Genomic DNA, 11,720 nt, shown 5'->3' with positions numbered 1-11,720 from the left:
CGAATGTTGAACAATTCATTTAAACTCTTGGGGAAACCACACTCTGGAACACAAAATCCTCCACAGGGTTAAAAGTCTTGACACATAATTTTTGTACATATACATGTAGCTTTGCGTGGTTGCACCGAACCTCTATAAGATAATCATGAAAATAACACTACATTACCATAATAAATATACTGGTTGAGTCATAACATGGAATTACCTTTTTGTTTTTGTTTTATTTAGTCTGAATTTTAAGTGTTTTTTTCACCATATGCTGAAGGAGGAACAAATGTCATTAAGGTCATCGGGTTTGTATTTGTTTATTTTTGTCAAGTGCATTCCCTCTATTCCATGAATCTGGCAACCAGTCATGCATTTATGCAGGCGGTCTGCAGATAGAATAATGATACGATCAGTTCCTTTAATGAGCACTTTGCTTGGCATGCAGACCTCATCAGATGGATGCCACTAAGGACATGCTTGCAGGTACAACTAGGGACAGTGAAGGAGGCTGCAATTATCCACTGCTGTTATAGGCTGTAGTGTCCTCCATCATGCAGATGATAGTCACTGCCGCCTGTGTGTGTCTGTGTGCCAGTGGAACATTGAGAGTGCCACTCTCACCCCAGCATGCTGAGGGGGTGAACATCTGTGTTTCAAGCAGGTAAGAGCTTTGATGATCACACATGTCACACTCACATGAGACTGAGAGGTTAGAACACTCTACCCCATGGACAGTGAAGAGAGTCATCATGAAAAAAATCAGTTGTGTAAGCATCATATTCTATTTTTGCATACTAGAATTAAAAAGTATGCAAAAACTAGCGAATATTCAAAGGTTGTTTTAGGGCAGCTTTTTCTTGATATATTCCCTGCTAGCTGATTCATTGTCCTTTTAGTCGGTAATATAAATCCATTATGATGAACAATAAAATGTTTCTTGGAGAGGCAAATTGAATAAAGATAGTTGTCAAAGGTCAAACAAATTAACACAAATAGACTGCTAGATGCAAGGGCTTTGGTTCCTATCGATCTTGGTTTAATCTCTCCACTATCTGCTCTTGCAGTTTCCCTGCTGCTAAGAATGCCTCCATCAATGTTCAATTGAAAAGAAATACGCTTCTAAAAGCCTCCATTAAATATTGACATGAGGAAAGGCTAAGCGCAGCCTTGAACCACAGCCTGACCATAAATTCAAAACAATCAGTTTCATTGGTTACTCCTCATACAATGATCAGCCAGGCATAATTGCATGGCATTGTAGCTATGCTCTCTTTCATTCTCTCCCTCTACAGTATTGTCTCTCTTTCTCAGTTTCTCTTTAACTCTTTTTTCCCCATCATCTAGCACTTTGCTTGTCACAGTGCAGCTCTGGCAACATGTGACTACCCATGTGTCAGATCATGTATGTCAAGTGGACTGCTGCAGAAGGAATATGCTTTGCTTCCGTCTCCTCTCCTCAACCATAGCCTGTATGAACCACCGTATATGCCCACATTCCATGTTCCTTTGAAACATTTCAGGGTTCTTGGGTCCTCCTGAGTCCTTTTCAAGAAGAGACGATCAATATGGTTTGCAGCAACAAAGTGGATGATTTTTTTGGCTGATTATTATAAAGACAAGAAATCATCACACCTTTTCACAATCCAGTAAAGAAATCTTTCTGCGATATTCAGTTTGTATCAGAAAAATCAGCAATGTCTTCTTCTAATCATTCTCCTGTACATTAGGCTATGATTTGAAGGTGGACGAAATGTTGTGTGTGTTCCTTTAACATAAATGTGATGCGACCACACACTGAACATCCCAGTACTGACTGAGTAGCCCCCTCCGACTTGCACTTATTCTTATTTTGCTTTCTGATTGATAGTTATATGCTTTGTTTCTTACATATTTCATATTTCATTTTTGGGAAATAAACCCATCTTTTTATTTAACCCTTCAACCTGTGTCCCTGTGTCTATTGCACGATCCATCACAATAAACATATACATGTCATTTAGTTACATGAGAATTGCAGGCAATTTCTTCTCCAATATTACCATCACGGTTCCTCATTGCTACTTCAGCTTTGACTTTAATTATTCATTTTTTCGGGGTAAAGGGAGGCCTTGAATCTCTCGAATCATCAAAACACAATTATAAATCAGCAAGTTCCCAGCCCCCGTCCTGCCTTACATAAGGAGGGAGTGAGAGGTTATGGCCAGACAGAGTCAGTGAGATGGGTTTGAGGGTGAAATGTGTTTTAATGGCGAGTCTGTCGCAACTGTGACTGCTGAGCTTAAGACTTTCGGTTGGGCCGCTCCGAGAGACATCCAGAGCTGTCTGCTAGTGTTAGTGTCGCTGGCTGCGTCGCGTCAGAGAGAGCAATGATTTTCAGAGGTGTTTATTTTTAAAAATCTGAGGTCATCATCTGATCAATAATGCAATACAAGTTTACACAGTTAAGAGTATTGACCATGACAGACAGAGATAAAACAACAGAACAAAATCCTATTTACTTTTTAAAACAAAGTTTTCATCACAGTTAGCATGGTCTGGAAATGTTTACATGTTTGCAGTTGTTTGCAAAGAGGTCTCCTGAATAAAAGACCGAAACTAATTCATTGATTCCTAATCTATATATACCCTGTTCATTTTTTGCATGTCAACATGTTGCCCATTTATGAACACATAAAGAAGTCTACACTTTTGACAGACAACAGTAAATGCGACAGAATGAGTCAAAAGTACAGGTAGGAATGGCAGAACATATTTGGTATTGTGAGCAGGTTGGGTTTCTCTTGAAGGCTTACATACAGTACCGTATGCATGAAGATTTGAACAATAAGGCAATTATCTTAGCTTGTCTCTGTCGCAATGTCATTCTGAACCATGATTCCGTGCAGTCTGTATGAAAAGTTGAAAAATCCATTTAGTGCATTCAATTATGTTTATGTTGATAACAAAATCACATCACTGTAAGAGTGACAATCATAGAAAAAATAATATTATAAAAATACACAGAAGTTGTGTAAAAATGCAACATTAAATTAACACGATCTGGAAAGGAAAATAAGACATTTTAATATTAATGTAAAGTGCATGGCAAGATAGCGTTCTTGATTGTCCTTGTAATTTCTAAAACAAAGGTGAAGTCCGTCATAGTTGTGCCTCAAATGTCAAGAGAAAACTGTGCAACCAATCCATAGAGTTCAGCTTTCCAAATGGTCCCTGAAGTTGAGATAGTATTCAAAGCCCTACAGAGAGAATAATTATTCATCCTCCATGCGATCAGAGGAAGTTCACCTGGTATTTGTGTGTGTGGTCTTGTTTAGGGGGAAGAGTGGAGGGGAGGGATTTGACACTGGTCGAGTGGTTTCAGTTTTTTTCCCCTATGGGGATAGAGCGGTCCCTCTGAAAGAGCAGTGTAACTCCCTTACGGAACCGCTGGTCCCTTACGCTGTAGATGACCACATTGCAGCAGCTGTTGCCGGCCAGAATCCAGAACGCGAAGAAGGAGAAGTTGCACCAGGTGTAGCCCACCACGTTGCCCAGCACGAACACGGCAATGGGCGAGAAGGAAGCGGTGAACGCGAACGTCAGGATGCCGATGGTCTTGGCCGCCTTGATGTCAGAGAAGGACGGCCGGTGCTGGCACCAGCCCCCACTTCCTCCTCCTCCTCCTCCTCCACTTCCTCCTCCTCCTCCTCCTCCTCCTCCTCCTCCACTCTCCCCGCCCAGGCTGCCCTCGGCCAGCAGCTTGCGTTTGCGCGAGTACCGGCGGATGCTGGTGAAAGAGATGATGTTGACGGCTAGCGTGCCCCCGAGCAGCGTGAAGTCGAAGGCGGGGAAGAGGAGCATGACGTGGGCGTCGCTGGGCTGCGGCTGGCGCAGCACGTCCCAGAGCGGCGCGTAGTTGCACATGCGGCTGCACGCGTTGTACTCCAGGGTGAAGCTGCGGCTCAGCACCAGCGGCGCCACGGCCAGCAGGAAGCTGCCGCCCCACGACAGCAGGATGAGGAGCAGCGCGCGCCGCCGCGTCACCAGCGTGTCCTTGTGCAGCGGCCGCAGGATGGCGATGCTCCGCTCCACCGTCATCAGGAAGATGGTGCTGATGGAGACGAACGTGCAGCCGGCGAACACCGGGCCAATCAGCATGCAAGGTTGCCATGGCACCGACAGGTTGCCGTGACCCGGCGCGTCCACAGGAGCCACCGACGACTGGTACCACACAGGGGGAGTGCTGGTCACCATGAGTGAGATCTCGGTGTAGACAGAAAATGGCACGACCAACACGCCGACCAACATGTCAGCGATGGCGAGAGACACTGTTGGAAGAAAAGAGTGAGAGGGTTGGGTCAAAAGAGTGAGGGGGTTGGGTCAGTGGTACATACTGTAGCAAAAGAGTGAGGGGGTTGGGTCAGTGTGACATACTGTAGCAAAAGAGTGAGGGGGTTGGGTCAGTGTGACATACTGTAGCAGCTTATCAAGGCCAAAGCCAATATTGCAATTGCTTTTCTCCTTCTCAAGTTCTCAGGTCTATTCTGTCACTAGTGGCATTGATGGCAGTCTGAAGGATGGAGGTGGGCTATGGCATTCAAGCTGCTCGACAAAGGCTAGCAATGGCATCTTACTTTGCAACATTCTTGTACTTGACTAAAACTTGACTGGCAAATACTGGCAAATCCTAAATCCACTGGTTATTTCACAGATAGCAGCATTGTAATGGGAAATTCAAAGAAACAGAATCACAGCCACAGGTTTGACATGCCTCCGGAGAGACCACGTGCGGCCGGACACCCTTACCTTTGAGGTAGCCCTGTGGAGTGCGTGACTGGCGGGTCTGCATGAACACGGTGAGTGTGATCACGTTGCCCGCGACGATGGCGAACGCCAGGCTCACCATGAACACCACGGCCAGCGTCCTGTTGAGCAGACCGCAGCAGCAGAGCGTGCAGAGCGGGTCCTGGGACTGCCCGTCCTGGTGGCCAGGTGGCATGGGAGCGTGTGCCGTCAGGTTGACGCTGTCTGTGGAGCCCATCAGTGCCTCCGTGCCCCAGGGCATGCTCAGGTTGGCCAGGAGGGCCGTCATGATCCTCACACACACTCACTCACACTACTGACTGGAGGAAAACCGTTGGGGTGTGTGTGTGTGCTTGAGTTGGTGGAGGGATTGAATCTAGGTTAGTCTCCTCCGCATCATCTTGTTGAGAGCTAAATGTTGACCCTGTAATGTTAACAGAGAGGGAGAGAGAGAAGATGTAAATATGATTTAAAAAACAATGGGTTACACTTTACTTGACAGACATAAGAGTGACATGACAAACATGTCATGAACGTGTCATAAACAAGTCATAAACATTTATGACATAACATTTCTGTCATTAAGTGTCATTCGGTTTTTGTCATAACAAGTTAGGGTTAAGATTAGGGTTAGGTTTAGGGTTAGGGTTAGGGTTAGAGTTACGGTTTGGGTTAGGGTTAGTGTTAGGGTTAGGATTAGGGTTAGAGGTTAGGATTAGGGTTAGGGTTAGGGTTAGGGTTAATGTTCATGTGTCATGACAGTGTCATGTCACGGTTATGTCGATACTGTCAAGTAAAGTGTTACCAAACAATGCAAAGCAAATGACAGTCTCAATCCAACCAGGAAAGACTATTGTGGCTTAACTGTGGTTTAGAATGACTGTGTGTGGACTGTAGACATTTCAAATTGAATCCCCCTCAGTACAACAAAAGAGTTGCATCAGCTCGGGGGAGAATGGGAAATCAGAGATAATGGCTGCAGGATGGAGGTGATGTAAGAATTACAGGCTTTGACAGGCATATGAAGTTTCCCTCTTTCAGACATTCTCCTTTAACACATTCACCATCCGGGAATGAACAAGGCCTGTCTGATGTGTCCACAGTTGAAGTTTTTAGAACTTAATAATATAGAATAAACCATTTGGTGCATACAAATATTTTTTTATGAAAACAATATAAACACATTGTTGGTGTTTTTGTCGAAAGAACTCTTGGACCTTGTTAAATCTCGGTTGGTGAATGTGCTAAAGGAGAATGTTTGAAACAGGGAAACTTCATATGCCTCTTTTAACGTCTCTAGCTTGCATTCAGAGCGATGCCAATGTCCTAAATTCTCACGATCAAGGTCCTGTACTTAAATAGCCTGGCGAGTCAGACCCACATTATAATGTAGGGTCTGGGCACTCACCGTTCGCAGTGCTCAGTCCGAGGGTCGGGATAATCAGTTGTCTTTCAAATTCCCTCTGCACGCAATAGGACGCAATAGGATATTTGTTTTCAAGTAGCAGGGAATTCAAGCCAAACCGTTGCAACTCTGCCATCAATCATTATGTTAAGCCCAACAAACGACTCTATACACGATTTCAATGCCAGATTTAGTTTAGATTTCTAGAGCTCACAAGTCAACGGAGAGTTGCTAGACTAGCCCTGGCAGCAAATATAATTTGCCGCTAGGGGCGCGTCTAGATTTCTAGGCTAGTACTTAAAGGGAAACTTGGCAGGATTTCCCCCTCTGCTGGAGAAATTGTGCATTATGCTATTTCAAACTGTGGAAAAAGGTAACGATAAAGCACATGGATTTGTTTACAAGCTAGCAAAACGGTTAGCATAAGTTCGGCAGACAATGTGGATGTTACAAGTAGTGATGTAGTACTCGAGTCCGGTCTCGAGACCAATTTCTGCTTTCTCGGTCTCGTCTCGGACTCGTTCCTTCAAAGACTCGGTCTTGACTCGGTCTCGGGCCACAGTGGGAGGAGAAGGACTCGTAATTTCAGACCGAGTCCTCGAGACCAACACATTTTTTTATGTTTTTATAAAAAAAACAGACAACACATAACAACAATAATAATAAAATGCAATGTTGATCGGCATTATTTGAAAATGACATCGGTCTTGACTCGGACTCGACTGTATTTGAAAACCAACAGGTCTCGACCCTTCAAAGACTCGGTCTTGACTCGGACTCGGCATAGGCGGTCTCGTCCCCATCACTAGTTACAAGGTAAGAAACACGATTTAAAACGAGTTTCTTGTTTCTCACTTCTCTTTCCGGGACGGTAGTCTCAATGTTGCAAGGTTGGTTTTCCGCCTGGGGACGCTAGGGGCAGCGGGAAAAGTCACCATTTTCACCAGAACAGGTCATTTAACCATCCAAATGATTTCTAAACGGGTTTATTACGTTGAAATAGTTGCCAAGTTCCCCTTTAACTTTCCTTTCAGCTGACAAACTGGTGCGTCCACCTCTCAGTCTCCTCGAGCAGTCACTCAACTGGAATGCGAGGACAAACCCGAGGAGGCAGACATCGAGAAAAATAAGGGCGACTGGCAGGGACGCTAACAGACCTGAACAACCAAAGCTCTGGATTTAGCTGTAATGACACATTTGGTGATGTTTGGAAGAAGGAACAGGGAACAGGAACTGCACCCAAAAACAAAGGCTTTAAAGAGGGATTAAAATATCAGAAAATTGGGATACTAGGAAGTGGCCCAGGGGGAGAAGACAGGAGGCCAAAAGCCTGCAGAGTTATTTATTTACTTTGACATTGTGTATTGGTACGCAGGGATTTTATTACATTAGAAATGGATCATGTAGTTACAGCTTGGACACATTTCCATCTGAAGTGTCCAGACATGTTGCTCAACAACAAGGCCTGACAGTTTATAGATACAAAAGAAAAATAATTAACAAAACCAATTTAAATTTGTCATTATCATCCTTTGGTCTCTAAATGATGTTTCATGCTCGTTATAAGGCAGTGGTGTGAACCAGGCCTAATGGTAAAAATAAAATAAAATAAAAAAAAGTGTGTGTGTGAGTGAGTGAGTGAGAGAGAGAGAGAGGGAGGGAGCAGTGAAACGTGTGATGCCTCAGTCATTGAGTCACGCCTGTCACACTTGTCAACTATCTCTCCTGGTGGCCCACCTTAACAAGTGAGCATCAATGCACCTGCTAGGCTCAAGCACAGCACAGCACAGCCACACACACACACACACACACACACACACACCAGGGGCCCTGGGGACTCCAGTGCATGCTTAGTTTGGCCTGCATCTAAAGCCACCAAACACACACACACACACTGTGACATATGGGATGTTTATTTTCCCAAAGAGCACCCCAGTGGAACAATGACACACACACACACACACACGCACACACACACACACACACACACACACACACACTAATATAAACTCCACTAATTAGACTTGAAAAATGCATCATCCTCCTCATTATCATGCAGCTTTGCATACAGATTGGGACTCATGGGTGAATAAAATGTGGGTTATCATTGTGTGAGGCTGTGTGCATAAGCAGACATTACCGGTTTAATGATCATGTTTTTTGCATGCATTGTCAATTAGTTACTTGAAAGAAGATACAAAAACAGTAGGAAATTCCTAATCTACATTTGGACCGTTTAAATGCTAGTATAATGAAGTAAAAAGACCCAAGAGTACATCTCACTTATACTTTCATTTATATTTATTATAATGTATTGATTTATCTATTTATTTATGTGTTTGCTTGCTTGTTTATTTTCTTGATGGTGATAGAATCATTTCAAGAAGCCAGATGCTTCCCCCCTATTTCTGATGCATGTACTTGTGCTTGCACACATGTTTGAACTTCACCAGTTTACCTGCTGGCCCCTCCAACATAAAAGCAATCATGCCAAGATAGCAGCTGAAATTCAGTCAAATGAATTCTGAGATGATGATCTAAGAATCTTTCCTGTCACAAATGGAAGCTGGTCGCCGGACAGCCTGAAATAGCCCAAGCCTGCTAGCAACAAGAAGCAAGGCAGCATGCTCGAACCACACATGAACCGAGAGAGGACCTCATGAACGCTTGACTCATTTCACTCACTAGTGGGGCTACGAGCTACAGGCCTTCTCCCTGGAGGACACAAGAGAGAGAGAGAGAGAGAGAGAAAGAGAGAGAGAGAGAGAGAGAGATAGAGAGGGTGAGATAGGGGAGTGAGAGAAGGAGCCAAGGGCTAGGTCAAGACTCTGGAGCAGGGCTGTTTGCAGCAGCGAATGGTCATCTGGAATAATGGACATGCCACACAGCACAGGGTTCCCCGCAGCCTGGGGAGGCTGCGCTAACATGGCCTGCACGTGCTCTCTTTCTCCCTGTTCCTCTCTCTCTCTATCTCTCTCTCTCCCTTTCTAACCCTCTCTCCCTCTATTACTCCCTTCCTGCACACAAAAAAAGCTTTTTTGGCATCAATGTTTGGCATTGTGTTGCCAAAGAATTGTGTCCCAGTTAAACAATGATAAAGATTCAAGGGGGGAGGGGGGGGTTACAATCTCTCTCTCTCTCTCTCTCTCTCTCTCTCTCTCTCTTTCTTCTTTTCCATCTCACTCCACTGACACTTGTTCCTCTCTTTTCCACCCACCGTTTGTCACTCAACTCGTGTTGTTCTCACTTTTTACCAGCAGTCCATTCCGTTCCATTCTTTTGCCCATGACTAACACACTTCTATTCAAAGACTGTCGTCATTGTTCGATCACTTCCACCCGTCTTACTAAATGATTACAGATAATTAGGTCTCTCGTCGATTGAGTAATTCATCTTCCCCAGCGCGTTTACGCACATAGGAAGTTCCTGTCCTCACTTGATTGATGATCTGGCTGTAGTGTAAAGACTCTTTGGCATCATAAACACAAGCATCAAATCCTACACTTGTGATCCGGACTGACGGGTTTAAGGTATCTAGCAAAGCAGAACAGGCAAAAAGAGAGAGAGGAGCCACAAGCCTCTTTCTGCCTGTGTTTTCCCTGCAACCATTTCACCTGTGTCTCTACTGTACGGATTTAGAGAGCATGCAACAGCCATTCAGTTAACTCGCTCTTGACTACTGCATGCTGTCCCCCAAGCAGCTCCAATAAAACTGCCTGAACATTTGAAATTGACATCTGGGTGTGTCGAATGTTTTGAAAACACAAGAAAATCTATTTTGAAAACACAAATGCATCTGTCACACACAGTGCACCACACATCAACACACACACACACACACCAGACACACATGCACCACACATACACTGCACAACATCTACGCCTTCACCATTGCTGCATGTAGTCCTCAGCAGCAACAGGATAGAACTCAGTCAACCAAATGAGCAAAAGCCGTCAGAAGCTCTCTAATTCCACATCTCCTATGTTTCAAGTGTAGCAAGTCACTGAAATGAGAAGAAGGAGGCTTAACCCTTACCTGCATGTCAGCGGACTCTGGAATGCTCTCAGGTGTGGAGTTGTGGCCGGTGGTATCCAGTGGTGTGCAGGTCCAGCTGTAGAGGTGTGTGTGTGCGTGTGCTGTGTGGAGGCGGCTGTGAGGAGTGGTCCGTGGCTCTGGCATCACATGCTGCCCCCCCCCCCCCCCTCCTGTGACTCAAACTGATGTCACCGATGTGTCCACGGAGGCTGAGGTCCACACACACTGCTGTAACACAACTCTGAACTCTCCTTCCTTTTTTCAGCACCCTCCTACATCCACACACACTTTCTCCCTCACTCACAGCCTCTCTCTCTCGCTCTCTCTTTTCCTCTCTTTCTCTCTCTCTCTCTCTCATTCTTCTCTCTCCCTCCTCCCAGCCAATCTCAGTCAGTCTCCTCCTCTCTCTTTTTTCCGCCTTCTTTCGCGCTGGCTTTCTCTCTCTGTTGTTGTCATTTGAGCCTCGTTCTTTGTGAAGCTACTTCTATCCATGTCCTTCTGTTGTTGTTCTTTGTGAAGCTACTTCTATCCATGTCCTTCTGTGGTTTTCAGTTCTGTGGTGCTACTGACCACTGTACAATCTCTCGCTCGCTCTCTGATTTGCTTTCTATCTGTGGACATGTCTCTGCCCTCCCCATCCCTCTTTGCCTCTCGCTTAACACACACACACACACACACACACACACACACACACACACACACACACACACACACACACACACACACACTCACACACACACACACACACACACACACACACACACACTCCCCCTCTTCCCGCCTTACCACCACTGACCCTGCCTCTCTCTCTTTCCTTCTCTCACTCTTTTGATGTTGTCCTTTCACATTTCATCGGAGCCCCCTTTCCCCCCAGTCCATGTCCTTGTGTTTAATTCCTCATCAGTTCTGTCGTGCTGTTGATGGCTTTGGAGAAGCATTGGCATTCTGCAAGTGCATGACCCTCCTCCCCAATGTTCTGTCTACCTCTCTCTACCTGTCTCCCTCTCTCTACCTGTCTCCCTCTCTCTACCTGTCTCCCTCTCTCTACCTGACAGAACCCTGTTCCTCCCTTGTCTGCTGTACCAACTCTCACATGAGATCACTGTTTGCTGTCGTTAACCATGTGACCCTCGCACAGGGGTCGTTTGCAGTCCACTTCCAAAAACTCCTTCCTTCCTGTGCTGAAAGGAGACCTCAGTTACCTCTTGTCCTCATCACATACTCCACTGCCATAACCCAATTCAAGTGTGTGTGTGTATGTAGGTCAACAGATTTTTATTCATCATTATTTCTTTGCACACTTTTCCTCTTGTTTAGTAATAACACAGACATCGTACAAGTATTTGAGCTGTGTCTGTGCTTTGGGGAGGTCGACTTTTGCGTGAAGCGCTAGCCTCTCATTAGTTGGCTGCAGCTTTACTGAAAGTCTGGTGGATTTTGGGTTTGCAGTGAAGAGAGCAGTCAGATGCATGTCTCCCTCCTGCTTTCATTACTTCCGTACTCCAGACT

At 45.2% G+C, this 11,720-nt stretch overlaps 1 protein-coding gene across 1 annotated transcript; it reads right to left on the bottom strand.

Moving 5' to 3' along the window:
• Positions 1-2,322: 2,322 nt before the first annotated feature.
• LOC143126136 (trace amine-associated receptor 13c) lies at positions 2,323-10,505 on the bottom strand. The gene is made up of 4 exons (XM_076288044.1): positions 10,212-10,505; positions 4,774-5,194; positions 3,714-4,295; positions 2,323-3,650 (listed from the first exon to the last, which is right to left on the bottom strand). Exons 2-4 carry the CDS (start codon positions 5,057-5,059, stop codon positions 3,346-3,348), a joined length of 1,173 nt encoding a protein of 390 aa, XP_076144159.1. The 5' UTR covers positions 5,060-5,194; positions 10,212-10,505; the 3' UTR covers positions 2,323-3,345.
• Positions 10,506-11,720: the final 1,215 nt, after the last annotated feature.

Source organism: Alosa pseudoharengus, unplaced genomic scaffold, assembly GCF_046254945.1.
Source record: "Alosa pseudoharengus isolate Yale_2024_CS ecotype anadromous, Long Island Sound unplaced genomic scaffold, YU_APseudo_1.1 YU_APseudo_1.1_scf_16, whole genome shotgun sequence".
NCBI classification, from domain to species: domain Eukaryota; kingdom Metazoa; phylum Chordata; class Actinopteri; order Clupeiformes; family Clupeidae; genus Alosa; species Alosa pseudoharengus.
This window is presented reverse-complemented; position numbering and strand designations above follow the sequence as displayed.